Source organism: Misgurnus anguillicaudatus, chromosome 18 (genome assembly GCF_027580225.2).
Source record: "Misgurnus anguillicaudatus chromosome 18, ASM2758022v2, whole genome shotgun sequence".
Lineage (NCBI taxonomy): Eukaryota > Metazoa > Chordata > Actinopteri > Cypriniformes > Cobitidae > Misgurnus > Misgurnus anguillicaudatus.
The window spans coordinates 27,426,163-27,447,684 of NC_073354.2; the positions used below are offsets into that span (position 1 = coordinate 27,426,163).

General features: G+C 43.6%; 1 protein-coding gene across 1 annotated transcript in view; it reads right to left on the reverse strand.

Moving 5' to 3' along the window:
• The window catches only part of LOC129429175 (alpha-tectorin-like), a 44,243-nt gene that overhangs the window by 20,537 nt on the left and 2,184 nt on the right, over positions 1-21,522 (reverse strand). Inside the window, exons 3-8 of the mRNA XM_073855390.1 lie at positions 20,459-20,712; positions 20,211-20,357; positions 19,540-20,119; positions 18,850-19,430; positions 18,172-18,742; positions 14,216-14,820 (exon numbers count right to left, since the gene is read on the reverse strand). Of these exons, the coding sequence (XP_073711491.1) occupies positions 14,216-14,820; positions 18,172-18,742; positions 18,850-19,430; positions 19,540-20,119; positions 20,211-20,357; positions 20,459-20,712 (2,738 nt within the window). The remainder of the gene's footprint in view (positions 1-14,215; positions 14,821-18,171; positions 18,743-18,849; positions 19,431-19,539; positions 20,120-20,210; positions 20,358-20,458; positions 20,713-21,522) is intronic.

Here is a 21,522-nt window from a genome sequence, read left to right on the forward strand (position 1 = left end):
GCTTTCAGGACCAAGGCCAGGTCCCAAGACGGTACGGTGGGTGGGCGAGAAGGTCTGAGGCGCCGTGCACCCCGTAAAAACTTCGCTATGAGCTCGTGTTTGCCCACCGAGCGCCCCCCAATCTCAGCATGAAAAGCTGCGATGGCAGCAACATATACTTTAAGGGTGGAGGGCATGCTTCCCGTATCCATTCTGTGCTGTAAAAAGGATAGAATAGCTGACACGGAGCAGTTCACCGGGTCAAACTCTTTTTCTTTACACCACGCCGTGAATACCGACCACTTAAGGGCATATAACCGTCTTGTAGCGGGGGCACGCGATTGCATCAGCGTATTGAGCACACTCTGCGGCAGCGCCGCGTCTGTTAGCGGTTCCCACACACCTTCCACGCGTGAAGTTTCCACTTCTCGGGGCTGGGGTGCCAGATTGATCCGTTCGCCTGAGAGAGCAGGTCTCGTCTCAACGGGATCGGCCACGGGGGAGCCGTTGACAGTTCCAACAGGTCGGGAAACCACGGCTGGTTCGGCCAGTACGGGGCGATTAGTGTCACTGATGCTCTTTCCTCTCTGATCTTGTGTAAAACTGACGGCAGCAGTTTTATGGGGGGAAACGCATATTTGCTGGCTCTCGGCCACGGCAACGACAGCGCTTCTCCGCCCAGAGGAGAGCTCGTCAACGAGAAGAACAGCGGGCAGTGTGTGTTTTCCTCGGACGCAAACAGATCCACTTCTGCTTTCCCGAACTGACTCCAGATCAGCTCGATAGATAGGGGGTTCAATCTCCATTCCCCTTGGGGAATGCCGTTCCTTGACAGCATATCCGCTCCGCAGTTCATGCTGCCCGGTACATGCGTCGCTTTTATTGAAAGGAGATGACGATCCGCCCACAACAGTATCGTTTCTGCCTGTCTGAACAGCGGCCTGAAGCGCACTCCTCCCTGGCGATTTATGTATGAAACCACCGTAGTGTTGTCCGTCCGGACGAGAACGTGATGGCCCCCGATCAGCGTCGCAAAGCTCTGCAGTGCTAAAAGGACGGCTTTGAGCTCTAGACGGTTTATATGCCATACCCGCTCCGTCTCCGACCAGGAGCCCGAAGCCGGGACGCCATCGCACAGGGCTCCCCAGCCCGTTAACGACGCGTCCGTCGTGACTACTTTCCGTCTCGTAACCAGCCCGAGTGGAGCACCCCCGCTGAACAGGTTGGGATCGAACCAGGGTCTCAGCGCTCGCATACATCCGTTCGTAACTGTAATGCGCGCTCGTCCCGATATCCACGCCCTGTTGGGCACTCTGGATCGTAACCACAGCTGTAACGGGCGCATATACAGCAGACCGAGCGGGCAAACCGGGGAGGCTGCCGCCATCAAGCCTAAAAGTCTCTGAAACCGTTTCAGTGGCACAGTGCATCCGTGGCTGAATACATTCAGAGCAGACGTCAGATCTCGTTTGCGCTCCTCTGATAAGAAAGCCTTCATTGAGACCGAGTCGAGACGTACGCCTAGAAACGCGATCTCCTGCGTCGGAGATAGAGCGCTCTTCTGCAAATTCACACGTAGACCGAGGCTGTCTAAATGCGAAAGTACTGCGTCTCTGTGGCTGATGAGCACCTCTCTGGATTGTGCTAAGATCAGCCAATCGTCCAGATAATTCAGGACGCGAATGCCGCTCGCTCTCAGCGGGGACAGCGCCGTGTCTATACATTTCGTGAATGTGCGCGGGGCGAGCGCTAGACCGAACGGGAGGACCGTGAACTGGTATGCAGCATCCTTGAATGCAAATCTCAGAAAGCGCCTGTGGTGCGGGGCGATCTGAATGTGAAAATAAGCATCCTTTAAGTCCACTGAAATAAACCAGTCCCCGGGCCGAATGTGGGCGAGAATCTGTTTCAGTGTAGTCATTTTGAAAGCACGTTTGTGTAATGCTTTGTTGATTAGTCTCAAATCCAAGATCGGTCTGAGACCGCCGTCTTTTTTCGGGACGACAAAGTACCGGCTGTAAAAACCGCTCTCTCTCTCTTGCATCGGAACTGACTCTATTTCTCGTTTGGCGAGGAGATTGCAGTTTTCCTGATACAATATCGACTCGTCTTGAGCCCGGACCGTTGACGCTATCACGCCGTTGAAACGGGGAGGTCTGCGTCGAAACTGTAGAGAATATCCTTTCTGAATAATGTTCAGCATCCATTCCGATATGTTGGGAATGGCACGCCATGCATCTAAGCGCAGTGATAGCGGTTGAATGACAGAATGATCGGACCGCTCGGTGCCGCCGAGCGTCTCGTGCGTGACGGGTAGCTCGGTTCTCGGGGGCTGCGCGTTGCTCGTCGGATCGCTGCTCGGGGGCGAGGGACCCAGCGGGACTAATGGAGACCTCTCCGCTCTGTGCAGCGTTTGTGTTACGGGCACAAGAGAGGATGGCCGGGGGGCGGCTGACACCGCGATAGACAACGGGCTTCTGCGCGGCTCGTTGAGACCGTGCATTAACCCTTCCCGTCCCCGCTTTCTCTGCGACCCCCGCGTCGCGGGGGGGTTCGAAAGCGGGGAGGGTGCGCTGTGCATGTTTATATGAGGGTGGGAGCTGCCCTGGGGCGAGCGACCCGAAACCGAAACCAGATGAGGAGGAAAACGCTCTTTTTGTGAAAAAGTAACATTTTTTTATTGCATTTAACACAAAAACATTTAAAGAAACAGTCTCTGCGTCGCCCGCAACAGCCAGGGGGACGCTCGACGAGACTTTCGTTCTCTTGGCGGCGGGCTCGCCGCTCGGCGTTCTCTCTCTCACACCACTCACGTCAGGAACGCGGCTTTGCCCCGGACTGCGGTCCCCCTGGACCCGGTTTCTTGCGACGCTTCCTGGTGGATTCGTGCCAGGGGCTCTTATGACGCACCACCGGTTCAGGTCTCACCGTCGGGGGCGGTGCTGCGGGGGGTTGCGCTGCCGGCCGGCGTGGCGCAGACTCGGAGCGGTGTCTCGGCGGCGGCGGTCCCGCCGGCGCATGAGACATAGGGCGGCGAGGAAGAAAGTGACTCATGGCTTTGGAACTCTTCACCGCCTCCGAGAATCGCTCCGTGATGGTGCCCACGGCGTCACCGAACAAGCCAGATGGGGAAACGGGAGCGTTAAGCAGCGTCTTCCTGTCGGCTTCCTTGAGATCCGTGAGATTTAACCACAGCTGGCGCTGCATCACCACCATGAAGCCCATGCTGCGTCCGATGGCTTGCGCCGACTTTTTGGTGGCTTTCAGCGCGAAATCCGTTGCCGCCCTCAGATCCCTGAAGGTATTCAGGTCCGTGCTGCCCTCGTCCAGCGCCTTTAGAGCCCTCGCCTGGAAAATCTGGAGGACTGCCATGGTGTGCAGTGAAGACAGAGCCTCTCCTGACACGGCGTAGGCTTTATCAGCCAGGTGCGCCGTCGTGCGGCATGCCTTAGAGGGTAGTGAAGCCTCACCACCCAAGGAGGAGGACGACGGGCAGAGATGGGCCGCCACGGCTTCCTCGACGGGGGGGATGTGCAGGTATCCACGGGCTTCCGCCCCGTCCACTTTAGAAAATAGCTCAGACCCGCCGGCGCGAGCGCGGACGCCCTGGGGGGTCGCCCACGCTTTGGTGACCTTATCGTGCAGGTCTGGGAGGAAAGGGGCACTTTTCCTCGGAGCGGCGGCCCGAGTCAAAGTACCATGAATCGAGTTTGCTCCTTTGGGGTTCTTGTGGGGAACTCCACTCGATCTCTAAATCCTGCACGGCCTTAGAGAGAATGCGCACCAGCTCTTCGTGAAAGGAGGGGGGGTGGGCCTCAGCCTCCAACGCGGCAGGCGGAGATTGGTCCCAATCGCCGTCAGACGCCGTCAGCGACATCTCATCCTCCTCTGCGGGGACCCCAAAGGAGACAGACTCGGCAGCTCCGGGTTCAGGACGCAGGCTCTCGGCGACGAACTGAACCGGAGAGCGACGGGGAGGGGAAGCGCGGCGCTCCGGCACGCGCTCGGTCTCCGTCGGTGGCTGAGCCCCCACCAGCGGCACCTTGGCGGCAGTGGGAGGCTGCAGCAAGGAGCTTTCGAGAGCGATGTTGAGCCGAGTCCTGAGCACCCTCATTGGAAGCTCATCACAATGAGGGCACTCAGACCCAACCAACGCCGTCTCTGCGTGGAGAAGCCCCAGACATATAATACACACTTTGTGCGAATCGGGCGGGTCGATAGGACCTCCGCACCGGGAGCACATTCGCGACATCTGGATCGCTAAGAGGGACGTCCGTCTTATCCGCGTACTCAACAGATATCTTCGTTGCAGGGTAAAACTTGCTCGTGAAGGAGAAAATACTGAAGATATTCGCTCAAGACGGCTGCCACCACAGCAAGAAGGCCACGCCTCCTCCGCCGTCCCGAGCGCCATTGGCCAGCGCGAGTTTCAACTGCACTGGCGTTGTGCAATAAGGCTTCAGGGTAATCGTGATTGAAGGATCAATCCCATAGCGTCAGCTAACTGACGCAATGTCGAGAGAACGTTCTCGACAGGGAACCACTGATCTAAGGGTTTGATGTGGGGGAAAAGCACAGCAAAAAGCACACCTTGATAAATGCTGTCTGCAATACATACTTTAAGTCTATTTAAAACTGAAACTATCTTTGCTTATTAACAGGTGCTTCCTGGGCCTCAATCCTGAAAGAGGCTCAAAGACCAAGAAGAGGACAACAATTAACCCTCATGTGAGCACACTGTTGAGGAGACTTATTGACTTTGAGTGGGCATCATAGTTTTTTTTTTTTAGTTGTTCGGCTCAGTTTTGAGTAGCCTTGTTCTTTTTGTAATTTTTCAAGACAACTTTGCACTAAGATTTTAACATAATGCTTTTGCATGTGGACTCATTATAATGTTTGAGACTGAGAGGAGGGCCTGACCCCTTAACGACATTCCTTCATCGCTCTCTACCTTGCTCTCTTATCTTGCTCTCTTATCTTGCCATGAAGGCCTCATTCCCATCCTCATTGAAGACGCGCGCCCACATACCCGGCTACAAAGGAGGATGTGAGAGGACGCTGGCGTCTGTTGTTCGCCGCTTCTCAGTATCTCTCTAATTTTACTGCTGCTTTTAGCTTGTTTTAGCTGCTTTTAGATAATTTTAGCTCGTTTTAGTATGTTTTTCTTTCTTAGTCTGTTAAAATTTTGTTTGGCATGGGCTGCTAAGTTACCTCGCGTAGTGTTTTCGGGCAGATTCTTCGGGATGAAGCTCAGATATTCCATCTCACAGCTGATGAACCTAAACGGCGCCGCTTTTCCAGCTTGCATTGAAGTCATTAAGGAAGCTGGACTTCTGCGCCGACCACGATATATCCATAGAAGCTCCCATCGAAAGTTTATGTACCATCGATCCTCTGCATTGGCTATTGCATCTATTTGGACCGATGTTGCGCGCCTGTTGCGTCATCAGAGCAATGTTTCTCCTGGCGTTAACAATGGAAACACCGCGAGAATCCTGCACTCTGAACCAGACGGAAAACGCGGAGTGGATTTCAGTCTTCTACGGCATTTAAAGAGATCTACCATAATACAGACGATGAAAATCGAGCTTTTTAATGCACAGTCACTTACAAATAAGGCATCCCTTATACAAGACCACATCATGGACAATGGCTTAGATCTTATGTGCATAACAGAAACATGGCATCAGCCGGATGCGTATTCTGCACTAAATGAAGCCTGTCCCTATGGATATAGCTATCTGGAGAAAGCCCGCAGCACTGGTCGTGGTGGAGGCTTAGCAATATTTTACCGACAAAATTGTCACCTCTTGCTCTGCCTATAATGTCCTCATTTGAATGTATTGGTTTTAAATGTAATTTTACATCCCCTTTGACAATACTCCTCATGTATCGCCCCCCCAAACAAAACGCTGACTTCATCACAGAGTTACATGACTTTCTTACAACAGTTTGCACTACCTCCACCAATGTTGTAATACTTGGAGATTTTAACATCCATGTAGAAACCCCTTCATGTCCTTTTGCTGCTGAGTTTTTACAAATGCTGGACTGTCTTAATCTCAAACAACATGTTGACGTCCCTACGCATAACAGGGGGCATATTTTGGACTTGGTCATATCAAATTGTACACACATTAGCAATATGTTGGTGTATGACATGGGTGTTTCTGATCATAACCCCATCTCGATGGAGCTGTCACTTCCATCTCCTCACATCAGAGACAAGCGTCAGATATGCTTTAGGAATTTGAAAAATATCAACACTAACATGTTAACCATGGATCTTCAAGGCCTTTTCTCAGTCGACTTCTCTTCAGCTAATGAATTAGTTGACTTTTATAATAGATCTCTGTGTAGTCTTCTAGATTTCCATGCCCCTGTTGTAACAAGGACAGTTACTTTTTCACGTTCTGCTCCTTGGTATACCTGTGAGCTGCGGAATATGAAGACAGCTGGTCGTGTCCTTGAGCGGCGTCATAAGATCTCGGGACTTACTGTTCATAGACAGGCCTTCAGAGAACATCGGAAGGCATATGCAAAATCCTTGAGTGATGCACGATCAGAGTTTTATTCCAACATTATAAACAGCGGATCTGGAAACCCCAAACAACTTTTCACCACTATAAATCATTTTCTGAAAGCACAACCTCAACATCAATCTGAAGCTACAGATGATAGGTGCAATGATTTCATACAATTTTTCAGGCAAAAAGTGGACACCATTCGTTCTTCTCTACTCTGCTCCACTGTTGTATGCACACAGACTGCAGATATACATTTTGGAAATACTCAATTTTTTTGCTATTTTTCTGATGTCTCACAGCATGAGGTTGAGGAAACTATAAGGAAGATGAAATCCTCTACTTGTGAATTGGACCCTTTTCCCACAGTGCTTATAAAATCAAACCTCCGGGCCATTAGTCCTTTGATTACTAAGGCTATAAACCTTTCCTTTCAGGCAGGCCATGTTCCGGTCGCATTAAAAACAGCTGTCATTAGACCGCTACTTAAGAAACCTTCACTAGATCCAGAGGTTCTTACGAACTACAGACCTATTTCCAACCTGCCTTTTCTTTCCAAAGTACTGGAAAAAGCTGCAGCTGCACAACTACAGGCTCATTTAAAGGATCATAATTTATTTGAGAAATTCCAATCTGGTTTCCGCTCCTGCCACAGCACGGAAACAGCATTGGTTAGGGTCACAAATGACCTGTTAATGACAGCCGATGCTGGCTCTCCATCTCTTCTAATCCTTCTGGATCTGACAGCAGCCTTTGATACTGTTGACCATACCATACTACTGCACCGTTTACGAACTACATGTGGTCTCTCTGACGTGGTTTTTGATTGGTTTGCATCCTATCTCACCGACAGAACGGAGCATGTTGCTCTGGGAAAGGCTAAATCCCGTACATATGAAGTCACCTGCGGTGTTCCACAAGGCTCGGTGCTTGGACCCATCTTGTTTATTCTTTATATCCTTCCCCTTGGTCGTATCATCAGCCGACATAAAATTTCATTTCACTGCTATGCTGATGACACGCAACTCTACCTGAAGACAAACTCAAATACATATGCTACTATGTCATCTTCCACGTTGAATACCTGTCTGGAGGAGATAAAGGCGTGGATGCAGCAAAACTTTTTACAGTTAAACAGCTAAAAGACTGAAGCAATACTTATTGGCACCCCCCATCAGGTGAGGACATCTCTTCTTACCAGCATTACTTTCTCAAACCAGGACATCCTACTCTCAACATCGGTTTCCAACTTGGGTGTTATTATGGATTCCAATTTGACCTTCGAGGCTCATGTCAACAACCTGTGTAAAACTTCTTATTTTCATCTAAGAAATATTGCCAAGCTTCGTCCCATGCTCACTCTTGCAGATGCTGAAAGGCTTGTCCATGCCTTTGTTTCCTCCAGACTGGACTATTGCAATGCATTGCTCATTGGGATCCCTGCCAAAAGTTGTCAGAAACTACAGTACATCCAAAACAGTGCTGCTAGGATTCTGATGAGGGTGCGAAAGTACGACCATATTACCCCCATCCTTAAAACACTCCATTGGCTACCAGTTACATTCAGGATTGAGTATAAGGTCTCTCTGCTTACTTACAAGTGTATTCATGGAGATGCACCCTCCTATCTTAAGGAACTCCTTACCCCACAATCCTCTACTCGTTCTCTCCGCTCTGCTACGAGGGGGATCCTAAAACTACCGAGGACAAAGCTCCGTACTATGGGAGATCGGGCTTTTTGCTCAGCTGCTCCCAGATTATGGAATGCCTTACCTGTTCACCTGAGGATACCACAGACTTTAAATTCTTTTAAAAGTGGACTAAAAACCTATCTTTTTAAAAAGGCATTTGAGTAACACTGCATCACGATTAGGTTTTATGTCTTTATGTGTATTTATCTTTAAATTTTCTTTGATCTGTTTTAACTTGTAGCACTTTGAGATGTTTGGCCTAACATATAAAGTGCGTTATAAATAAAATTTATTATTATTATTATTATCCTGTCCATTACTGTTATTGTGACACAGCTCGTTGAATTCTGAGACTGGTAGTTGAATTGCAAGTTTGCGCGAGTTCTCTGCTTTTTAAGATGGCTTTTATGACTTTTTATGACAAGAAATTTAATTTCTTGAACTTTTGAAGTTCTTGGCATCTGCTGTACATTGAAAAATATGTATTTGTTAATAAAATATGCCATTGGGCTAACATTAGCTACGTTTACATGGACACATTTTGCCTCCATCGGATTAAAATCCTTCCGATTAATAAATCCTATCATAGCATTTAAATGAACACTTAATAATGTGATCGGATTGATGTGCGTGTTTATATGACACAAGATTTACATCAGATTTGATCATTTGACATGCGCACATTGCACAAATATAGTTTCACGCTGTTTCAAGATTTGCTTTGTGCCTCAGCTGATTATAAAGCAGCAGCAAAAACACCCATTCACGTGTGCCCAAAAAGCGTATTTTACTTCACGCAGTGCTGCAGAGACCGTTCGCGAGAGCGAGTCCAAACACACGCGTTTGTGGATCAGAGAATAAACCATGGACTGACCGGACAACGCTGTCTTGTATGACTTTATGGGGCATTGGAAGGATAATAGGAACAAGATTAACAAGACAATCACTTCATGTGACTTTCTTCAACAAAACAAACTCAAATATTTGCGTCACATGTCATTACGGCAATATACGTCATTGCACGTGAGAATATGCTCAACACTCCCGTCCTGCAGGTGGCGGAAATGCGCCTTTCAGTGGGTTTACCAACCGCCATTAAAAAAAGAAAAGATGGCACATGCGCAGAGCGTCCAAGTTTCAGTTATCCATCCGATCAAGTGTATACATGTCCTTTTGAGCGGATTACAAAAGGTATAAACCACCCCTAACAAGCGGATTAGATTTTTTATCAGATTGGCACTTTTTAGTCCGATTTAGGTGTTTACATGGAGCATTTTTATTCAATGTCCATGTAAACGCAGCTAGTGACTTGACCTCAGAGTTGTTTATTGGGGGTAGGGGGTTAGTTGTGATTGTAAATTCACAATAAATGAAAGCTTCATCTGCATTACTTTTACAGTAAGTTATTGGACAATTTTAGCATAACTTCCACAGTATACATTGTAAATTCACAGTAAATTATTGTCAATTTCACAGTACACACTGTAAAAGTACATGGCCTTGTTGTAATGATGTATAGCAAAATATTGTAATTCCCCAGTAATGTATTGTAATATCACAGTAATTGCTTTGTCATTGAAGCTGTGAAGTTACAGTGTACAGTTGTGCTTTTACATCAATGCATTGTAATATCACAGATATAACATCACAGTAAATTGCTGTGAGTATTTTCACAGTATATTTCTGTAATCCTTGCTGTGAAAGTCATGCAAAATGTATCCATTTATTTACTGTGAATTCACAACGAAAAATTTTGCACTGTACTGTTTTCCTCGGGCAACGGTTTCTAATGTTAACAAGGAACTTTGCAACATTCTGATAAAACATAAGTCTGTCAGTCGGATTGTCATACATGTGGGAAAGAATGATATTCGGAAAGAGCAGTCTGAGCTCCTTAAGGGGGATTTCAATTAACTTTTTGAAACACTTGCAAGACTGAAAGTTCAATCTTTCATCAGTGGACCTCTCCCAGCCCGAGGAACAAATATGTTTTCTCGTATACTAAGCATAAATTCATGGCTGCAAAAAACCTGCACCATGAGAGGACTGCATTACATTGACAATTTCAATATCTTCTGGAGTCAAAGGCAACTTTTTAACACAGATGGTATCCACCCAAACAAACTAGGTGCTAGGTTGCTTAAAGACAATATCTTTTTCTCCATGCATCATCCATCAGCTGAGTGTGCCAGTCCACTACTGAACAGTGTAAAATTGTGAATCAACACCCAAGGACGTTTCTGTTGATAACGACCAGAGGAATGATAACACTCCCTCCCAGCCTTCAGGAACACCAGAATCACAGCGGATGTCGTTACACTCTCTCTTCCTCTCTCCAACATCTCCACTTCTGTGCTTTTCAGAGAAAATGGAGAAACTGGTATTTGCTGGAACAAAGCTCTCCCACTCTATTGCTGCAAGTCCCCAAATATCAACCAAGAAACGGCGGGGCTCCTCAACCACCAAGGCCTTTGGGGCCCAGCCCGCCCTCCCCCTCCATCTGAGAGAGCACTCCGACCTCTGCCTCAATGTCAGGGATCACACCAGCCCTCATCTGCAAACAGCACTGATAACTGAAATGTTTTGGGTCCCCGCTACATCAGCAGTAACAATCATAAATATTTTAATAACAAGCGGGTGCCTGATGTCCCTATAGCTTTCCCTATCTCTGTCCTGACATGTGATAGAAAGAAAGCAATTCTATCTAATCTACTGCCTATTATACGTCATTCTGAGATTGATACAGTGCCAAAACCAGTTACTGTTAAATTAGCACTTCTGAACATCCGTTCACTAAAGAACAAATCCTTTTTAGTTAATGATCTTATCACCACCAACAACCTGGACTTTATGTTTCTAAATAAAACCTGGTTAGATGACAGCTGCAGTGCTACAGTCCTCAATGAATCAGCCCCTCCCAACTTTACTTTTATAAGTGTCTGTAGAGCTGTTAGAAGAGGTGGAGGAATAGCTGCTTTATACAAAGATGCCTTTCAATGCAAGCAAGTGCTACTTGGTAATTACCAGTCTTTTGAATATTTGTGTATTGCTCTAAAAGGTACACCACACATTTTGTTTACAATTATTTATAGACCTCCCAAATACACCTCAGCATTTGTTGATGAATTCACAGAACTTTTATCAACAATTTCCTCTGCATTTGATTATTTTGTTATTGCTTGAGATTTCAATATTCATATAGACAATGCAGAAAACAATACTGCGATTGAACTGTTAAATGTTTTAAACACTTTTGATCTGACCCAGCACGTGCAAGGTCCTGCACACAATAGGGGACACACTCTTGATCTGCTCATTAGCAAGGGTCTAAACATTTCATCCACTGTAATCAAGGATGAAGCGCTATCTGACCATTTCTGTGTTTACTTTAATTTATTGATCTGTCCTGCCACTGATGCTAGATCTGTCTATGTCAAAAAAAGGTTCATAAATGAGAACACTAGTGAGGTATTTATGAATGCTATATCAATGTTGCCAAACATATCAGCAGACTCTGTTGATGTTCTCCTTGAAAACTTTAACATAAAAGATGCTATTGATGGTATAGCTCCAGTAAAGGTCAGGGTGATCACTGGCAGACATAAAGCACCCAGGAGCAACACAACAGAAGTACAGCGCATGAAAAGAACATGCAGAAAAGCTGAACGTATGTGGCGGAAAACAAAACTTGAAGTACATTATAGCATCTATAAGGACAGTCTTCGTCCTTTCAATGTAGAACTAGGCACAGCTAGACAGGCCTTCTTTTCAAACATTATAAACAACAACTTAAACAACACTCGCACTCTTTTTGCTACTGTTGAGGGACTAACAAACCCCCCAAATCAAGTTCCTAGTGAAATGCTCTCTGACAACAAATGCAATGAGTTTGCAACCTTTTTCTCTGAGAAGATCAGTAATATCAGAATGGCGATCAATACGGCCTCAAATTGTACTGTGGTCATTCAGATATCATTGCAACAACCTCAGAAATTAGTCATTCTTTCAGAATTTGACATAATTGATATAAAAACCTTGGAAGAAACAGTACAACATCTTAAAGCATCAACATGCAGCCTAATAACCCACTGTTTGGTTCACTTAATCCGCAAGGAATGACTAACAAAAGAAAACAAAAGAAAACAAATATGCACTCACATGTTAACTCACATGTTACCAGTGAGTTTAATTACGTTGGGTACAGTATGAGAACACTCCTAGAAATAAAAAGTGGTTTGATATTAAATTATCAGCCCAAAAAAAAAATGCGTCACAGCACACCAACGTGAAATCAGTGCAAATGGAGGAGGACAGACAATGACAGAACTTTCCACCTTGGACAGCAGCATATAACCAGCATCAACGGCACGATCTGAAACGTGCTCCTGGCGGATAGATGATTTGCCAAGTCTTCCAATAACGCAAGATAAGCCATTGCACTGCATTGTCAGAGCTTCATTTATAGTGGTAGACACCAATTTGATGACAAATCACAAATAAATCATTAATTTCAACACTGGTTTGCTGTAACTATACACAAATCATTATTATAAAACGGGCAGTTCTGGTTCTTCATTCTGATTGGTTGAAACGCGTTCTAAGCCGTGATAAAATACACCGGTAACCTCACGGTTCAGACCACATTACAGAAGTATCACTGCGCCACTGTTGCTGCGTACTGATTTATAAGAATAAACACAACAGTCTTTAATCATATTTTTAATTTGTCTACAATTGCACAATTAATGGCGATATCCAAATAAATGTCAATAAATACTGTTGAGTCATCTCGTCGATAAAGAGAAAACGTTGTCTCAGGAGTTTATAACTGAAGTTCATACGCCCGCTATTATCCACTGGGTGGCGATCTTTCCCAACTTAAACACTGACGCATTCACTGAAAACACCGTGTAGTACTGTTCATGTCTAAATCTGATGATTTCTTACTAAAGTTCTTCACAAAAATGGAATTATCTCTGCTTTTAGCTGAAAATTTGAGAGGTGATAACTGATAAGAGAACAAATTAAGGTAGGATGAAACTTTTTGTTGTTGTTGTTGTTTGAAAGCGGATGGTCTGTTCTTTCTTTTTATATTTATGTTTATTTAAAGAAGATATTTTTTTCTGTAAGGCATTAAACTAAAACCGGGTGGCAACTTAAAAAAAAACGCTGACGGGGAAAGAGTTCAGCATGCTTACAAGCATATTTGATCATCACTTCAACAGCACAATATAAATGTTAATGTATAAATTAGATGAATGGTGATTTATAAAATAAACACCACCGTCTTTAATCATATTTTCATTGTATCTTTGCTGCGTCTGTGTTGTTTGTGAACTGCGCTCTGTTTCAGTCACACTTGATTCTGAGGAACTACTTTGTTTGGCGGAAGAGTAATATTTATACTAATTTAATTACAACTTATTTGTGTTTTATTTTATAAAATCCCACTAACTTTATGCATATGAAGTAACCGTTTTATAAACGCAATAAACCCCTCGAAGCGTTGGGTTACCAGTGCATTTTATAACAGCTAAGGGGTGTTGTTAGGCACGACGCGAAGCGGAGTGCCTAAACCCCCTTAGCTGTTATAAAACGCACTGGTAACCCACTGCTTCTTGGGGTTTATTGCTTTATTAACACCTGCTTGTGGATAATAAATACACACTTCTTTACACACTGGGGATGATGCTGTGTAGTATCGCTATTCTACCACTAGATGCTCTGCGTATGCATACTCAGAGGTGTGCGTATATGTACACACATTTCTACGTATAAGTGCAATTTGATAAATTCCACACTTTGCGTAAAACTGTTCCTACGCACACTTCGGTGCGTAAGCACGCTTGATAAATGAGGCCCCTGGAATCTTGAATTTAGAGTGGAATGTTCTCACAATAATTCACAATAAAGATCATCATGTACTCATATAGGGCATGTTGTCAAAAAATGATAACAATATAATTTTGCCCATCAATGAAAATTATGTCATAATGTAATATATGAGAGAAGCTTGGTTACCTGAACAGAAGCATAGCCATTTTTGTCACCCAATATGTGCACAAGATGCCCTGAGACGTTGACAAAAACCTCAATAGGACTTGACACTGTCCATCCATTCCATAGCTTATTTCTTGCATCAACCTGGAAGGCCGGAAGCCCACGAGTGTCATTACATACTGTGGCCAGCACATATCTGCATGTGCCCTGAAAATCAAACTCTGTTTCATCAAAAGTGATATAATGGGGTTCTCCAATAACATAACAGATACCATGTGGACTGGCATGGCAGCCAAACTGTCCATCTACCACACGACAGACTTCCTGATCACTACAAGGTGAATATGTGCAATGGACATTTCCAGTAATTTCATCACAAACACACCGATACTGGCACTCTTCATCATGCCAGAACACCTTTCCAGGCTTAATAAAACGTCCATCATAGAGGCAACCACAATTAATAGGAGGCAAACACTCATCTCCATTGAGAATAAGTCCGTCATTACATTGGCATCCCTCCTGGCACTGCAGGGTGCACTCAATGGGAATTGAGAGACTAAGACAGGATGCAGGACAGGATGTGGCACACAATTCGTAATGGGTATTGGGTGGACAGGTGGGTTCTGGAATTTACAAAGCAAAATGACAAACATGAGAATGAGCAAAAATGGTCATCACTTTGCAGCTGTATTAAAAATAATAAACTAAACAGAACTTAATAACAGTTTTAAGACTCCAAGTGCTGACCCAGACGCTGGCGTGTTCGTGTCTGTATGTTTGTAGTTTTAAACTCTGTTTTTGATGTTGTTTTACTCTAAACATTTTGGAGATATGTATTTTAAATTTATATCGATATGGGTTTGGATCTGGAGCTTGGAATATGCTGCCGATAGTGCGTTTGCAACCGAAGCCGACACGGAGATGGGAAGTCTGAGAAACAGCGAGCTGATTATCTACAGCCGGGAGGATTTATTGAGTCTTCGCTATAATGCGAGAGTCCCGCCGAAACCTCCTTGTAATATTCCCCATGGAATCATATATGCTCCACAAACAATCTGCAAGAGAAGGAAAAGGCGAAGGAGAGGTACCAGAGGGGGAATTAGAAATAGACTGAAACGACGCGGCAGCCGGTTTCCCCTGCCCACAATAACTCTAACTAATGCTCGATCACTTAAGAACAAAATGACTGAACTTGAGGCATTAATTAAATATAATCGAGACTATAAAAATATAAATCTGCTTTGCATCACTGAAACTTGGCTAACGGAGGAGAGTGATGATGTAAATCTTGAGGGATATACTCTAATCCGACTGGACCGTGATAGCCAGAAATCATCAAAAACCATCGGAGGAGGATTGTGTATGTTTGTCAACAACAGCTGGGCAACAAACATCACGGTACGTGGAACTTATTGCTCAACCCACTACGAACTTTTATCGGTGTCTTTCAGGCCCTTCTATCTGCCCCGAGAGTTTGGACAAATAACTGTTATTTTAGTTTATGTACCTGGGCCAAATTTTGCACTTGCAGCCGAGGGCATTGCTGACAGTTATAACATTGCACTACGTAACTCATCGGATGATCCGGTGTTCCTTTTGGGAGATTTTAACAACTGTGAATTATCTGCGTTTCTGCCGAATTTGGAACAGTATATAACTTGTCCGACGAGACTGAGTAAAACCTTGGATAAATGTTTTGGTAATGTGGATGGGGCATATGTTCCAAGACTTCACCCACCATTAGGACGCTCAGACCACAATGTTATCCACCTTCTTCCAAAATACAGACAGATACTAAAAAGGACTGAACCTGTCATTCAGCAGGTCCAGTTATGGACTAAAGAGTCGATCGAAAATCTTAGAGACTGCTTTGAAAGCACAGATTGGAATCTGTTTTTTAATGATTTTAACTGTGGCAATGTTGATCATGAGTCCTTGAATGACACGATTACCAGTTATATCAACTTTTGTGTAGAGGCCGTGGTCCAAACAAAAAACATTAGACTATTTCCAAACAATAAACCTTGGATTAATAAAGATCTTAAACAAACTTTAAATAAGAAGAGAATGGCCTTTCAAAGGAATGAGACAGACACAGTAAAAGAATTAAATAAAGAAATTAAATGTAAGATAAAGGAGGCCCAAATACAGTATAAAGGCAAAGTTGAAAATAAATTTAAAACTGGTAATGTCAGAGATGCATGGAAAGGACTAAATATAATGATGGGCAAACAACAGAAACAGACACAATTGGCTGTGGATGACGATCCACATAGCTATGCAAACAATTTAAATGTCTTTTATTCAAGATTTGACAATCATATGGATATGGAGCATAATGTTTCACTGACAGAATCTGAACCTATTAGAATAGAGGTAGGGGAGGTTATCAAAGTGCTCCGTAGAATCAAACCAAATAAGGCTACTGGTCCAGATGGCATTAGGGGCATTGTTCTAAAAGAGTGTGCAGTACAACTTGGGTATGTATGTACTAGGCTGTTTCAGATCTTTTTAGATGATGGCTTTGTGCCGGTAGCATGGAAAAATACTACCATTATTCCAGTACCCAAAACCACCTTTGCAAAAGATCCTAAGGACCTTCGGCCAATTGCCCTCACATCAGTCCTGTGCAAGTGCATGGAGCGCATATTGAGCAAGGAACTTTTAGCACAAATTAATGGTTCTGCCGACCCATTACAATTTGCTTATAAGCCTAATCGGAGTACCATTGATGCCTCCCTGACCTTACTTCATAAAGCTCAGCATCATTTAGATAAAACTGATGCTTGTGTCAGAATGTTTTTTATGGATTTTACATCAGCATTTAATACTGTACAGCCACACATTTTAAAAGGAAGGTTACAAGATTTAGGTGTACATAGCTGGTTAATTTTATGGATTGAGAATTTTTTAAGCAATAGGCCCCAAAGAGTTTGTGTTAATGGAGTCTCATCTGACTGTATAGTCTTACATTCTGGGTTACCACAGTGTTTTATCCCCTTTGCTCTTCTCTGTTTATATCAATGAGCTCCAGTGCAACAGGGATGATCTTGCTCTGATTAAATATGCAGATGATCTGGTTTTAATTTCTTGCCAAACAGACCGGAACTGTTCCACTTATTTTGAGTATATTGAAAGTCTTGTACAATGGTTTGACAACAGTCATCTACGGTTGAACATTGGAAAGACAAAGGAATTATGTTGTGGGAATCAAAATAAGAAATGCACAACTGCTCTCCCATATGAACAAGTTACCATAAAAGGTGTAAAGATAGAGCAAGTCCAAAATTTTAAATATTTAGGCACAATCATCGATGACAAACTCTCGTTCCAGGATAATGTGGACTATGTACATAAGAAAACTAGACAACGTTTAACTTAGAAAGTTGCGAAACGTCGACATTGAAAGGAACATTTTAATTACTGTATATAGATCAATGATTGAAAGCATTTTAACTTACAACATCGTCGTCTCATGGTATGGAAATTTAACAATGAAACACAAGAATAAATTAACACGAGTAATTAATGAAGCAAATAAGATTATCGGCCATAAACAGAGTACATTGCAAGAATTATTCTCACACTTTCTGGAGAAAAGGGCGTTAGCGATTTACTCAGACCAGACTCATCCCCTGCACTACTGCTTTGAGGTCCTCCCTTCCGGGCGTAGGCTACGCGCACCATATGCCAAGAAGAACATTTTTAAAAGATCATTTATTCCATTGGCAGTGACTGTTTTAAACCAAACTTTTAACTTTTAACTAGGGCCATTTTGTGAATGTTGTATTAATTTAATTGGATCATGGATGTAATGTGTGATTTCTAATGTGTTTTCATTATTGTGGTATGGAATGTTATTATGGAATGTTTGTCGAAGCCAGTGTCAAAGATGAATTTCTGTCCAGTAAATCTGAACAGACAATAAAGTCAAATCAAATCAAATCAAATCAAATAGGTTACAAAATACGCACCACAGTGGGAAATGTTCCTCCACTCTCCAATTGAAATTCCATTCTGTTGGCAGAGCAGTGTGTATTCCTGCAGGGCTTCACATAAAGCATCCCTGGTACCACTTGCCTGCTCCAGCATCTGAATGCAATTTTGAATACGTTGTGTAGGGTCTAGTGTTCGACTGCAATTAGTAAATGGTCCATCAGGCATGGACATGATGCTGCAGGGCTCACTGAACTGACTCCTATTCTGATATTGTCTTGTTAATGGTTCAAATAGGTCAGCTGGGTCCTCACAGTGAGCAGAGAGGGACACATCACGCCAGCTGTCTGCAAAGGTCTGGGGGTCATTTAGTAGGACACCATCTGGGCTATAAAACTCATCGTTAATATTTCCATTTAAGTTGCCACATAGACCTCCAAGTGTACCATTGTAAGTGCTTGGCACTGTGATTCGGACAATATGTGGCCAGTCAGCTCTAATGGTTACTCCAAAGTTTGTTTCCAGAACAAAACCCATTACACTGCTGTGATAGATAAGGATCTGACCAGAACCAATACTAATGGGCAAATCAACCATTTGTCCATCAACCTTAATGAGAATAAAGAACAAAAGTTGAATGATATGGATTTATAAAGCTAGTTAAGCTGTTTTAGTACAGGACAAACTTATGATAAAAAATTATCATTTTGGCTTACCTGAACACTGCTAACTTCTCCCAATTCTATGGAGACCTGAGTTTCTACTGCCTTAAATTTCAGGAACCTAGCAAAATCTTGATTGCCTCTGGGCACTTTCTCCACTATCAAACCAAAGTGTGGGTGTGGAGAAGGTCCCATCACCCTTGCAAGAATAAGTCCACAAGCTCCTGGATATCGGAAAGTTTGTCCATCAAAGGTGTGATATGAACCTAGGCCTTCAACTGAACAATTAGCATAGCTGGTGGGTCTGCAGCCCCTCACACCATTATGGACCCCACAAAACTCTGCTGGACCACATTGGTGCTGATCGCAGATCATTGTCCTGTTTCTGCAAACACATTTCCTCCCACAGTCCTCATCCAACACCACTGACTGTTCCTTAGCATAATAGAATCCTTCAAAGGTGCAACCACAGTCTTCCTCAGGCACACATGTCCCAGCACTGAGAATGTAACCATTATCACAAATACAGCTTTCCTGATCAGGTAGTGGACAGTTCACGGGGGCATCAGGATCACTGCAGGTGGCTGGGCAGCTTGTTCCTTGAAAATAGTAGCTTGTCTCAGGACAGTCAATCTCTGGAGATGGAGTGTGTAAGTCAGACCATGCAACAATTTGTGATATGTCATTGTACATGGTAATTTAAGAAGTTCTATGCAAAATGTCATCTAATAAAAATGTTTTTACCGCAGGGTCCGTTCCGCCACCAGTTGCCTAGTTGTATCCCATGCTGTTGGCATTGAGCAGCATACACATTGAGAGCCTGGCAGAGAATGGGTTGGTATCCTCTTCCTGCGCAAAGATCATAGACACAGTTCTCTGTGTATGTCTGTGGTGCAAGCACAGCGTGGCAGGCAGCAAAAGGGCCAAAAACATCTGCTAGGATCCCACAGTGGTTTGTATCATTGTAAACACTGATCTCATTGCTGCTACAAACGGCACAAGACAGACCTGTGCAGCTGACATCATGGCATTCAGGGTCTGCATATCCCTCTACTATCCAAGAGTTTACAAAGTCCACATCTGAGCTCAGTATCTCCCCAGAAGGGGAACGAAAATCATCTTCAGGATATAGGTTGAAGTTCCCACACAGACCACAAGTGGCATTTTGGTATTCATAAGGTACTGAGATGGTGACCCAGCTGTTTGAATTATATGTAACAACCAGACCGAAGTCTGTGCTGATGACCAAGGAGAAACCTGACTGATAGACATGGATGGAGCCATTGTTCAGTGTGAATGGTGTTGCTGTAAGGGTCCCATTAACCTATGTAATGTTGACACAAAGGATTTTAGGAAGAGGAAAAGACCAAATTAACATCAGAAATACAGGAGTAATACTATATAGTAATACTAACCTTTGCCTCATGGTAGTGACCTTTAATCAGTTTAATTTCTTCATCATACACAAAGACTCTGACCATCCGAGTCCATGACATATGTTTACCACTGAAATGCTCATTTTTGCCCTCAATGCGAAAATACGGCAAACCATTTTTACAAGCCTAAACAATAATACCAAATCAGAATCACCACAGACTTGCCAATTTCCTCAAATGCTTCTTTTAAAAATATAAAGCCATATAAACAATCATTACAAGCCAACCTCAGACAGAACATAAGTGCAAGTTCCCTGAAAGTGAAAAATCCGATTGTCAAAGGTGGTGTAGTGAGGATCTCCATAGATGTTGCAGGTTTTTCTTTGAATGTTCTGACAAGAGTATTGGAAATCAGCTCTACGACATGCTTGGGAATAAGTGCAAGGCTCCAGGCTGCATCGGAGGCCACTGCTGGTACAGGTGCATTTCTCCTTGCAGGTGCTATCACTCCAGAAAGTACTTCTTGGCTGCACTTTTAAACCTAAAACAATATCTTAGGTGTTGTGAATATAAACACTAAAAAAAAAGTATTAGTCACTAGAGGCCCTGCTGAAAAAAAACAGTTTAGAACAGCTTGAATTTTACTGTGAAATTTAATCAAAGGACGATTATTGGTTAGTTAAGATACCTTTTTTGAACATAAGCAGGTTAGCATCCTATGCTGACCGGCACCCAAAACAGACTGGCACCCAAAACACAATGGGCCTCATTTATGAGATATTTTGTGTGTAAAGCGTTCGTAAAGTCATTCTGACGTATATTTTCGAATTCATGAAAATGTTTGTATTTTCAAAATGTTAGTTGGTAAGAGAAATTTACACCTGCTCCCTACCACGTGAAAGCATTCAGTATTTTTCTAGACAAACTGATAACACTCCGATTGATGCACTAAGACTTGCCGTCTTTTTTATTTTTACAGAGCTCATCACTGTCTTTTTTTACACAGCCGTGCAATCACAGTAGAGGAGGGGCGGGACAAACACTACATTGACCAACCATCATACTTGTACAACTCAACAATGGGGAAATTAATATTAATGGGTACTGCATTTTTATATTCAGTAATATTCTTCAAAATAAGACAGTAGTATCATGAAACTGTTGTGGATATTCCAAATCCAGCAACAAACGCATCTCCGGAATAACACGCAGTGCTCTCAAAGCACTCAAGCCCCACCATGCTGGTCGCTTTTAGAAGAGCACCAGGTATTATTTGAGCTTGCTTAAAACACTTTGTTGGACAGTTTAATTTATTAATTTATTGGTATGCATGTAGCATATTAGTCTCTTA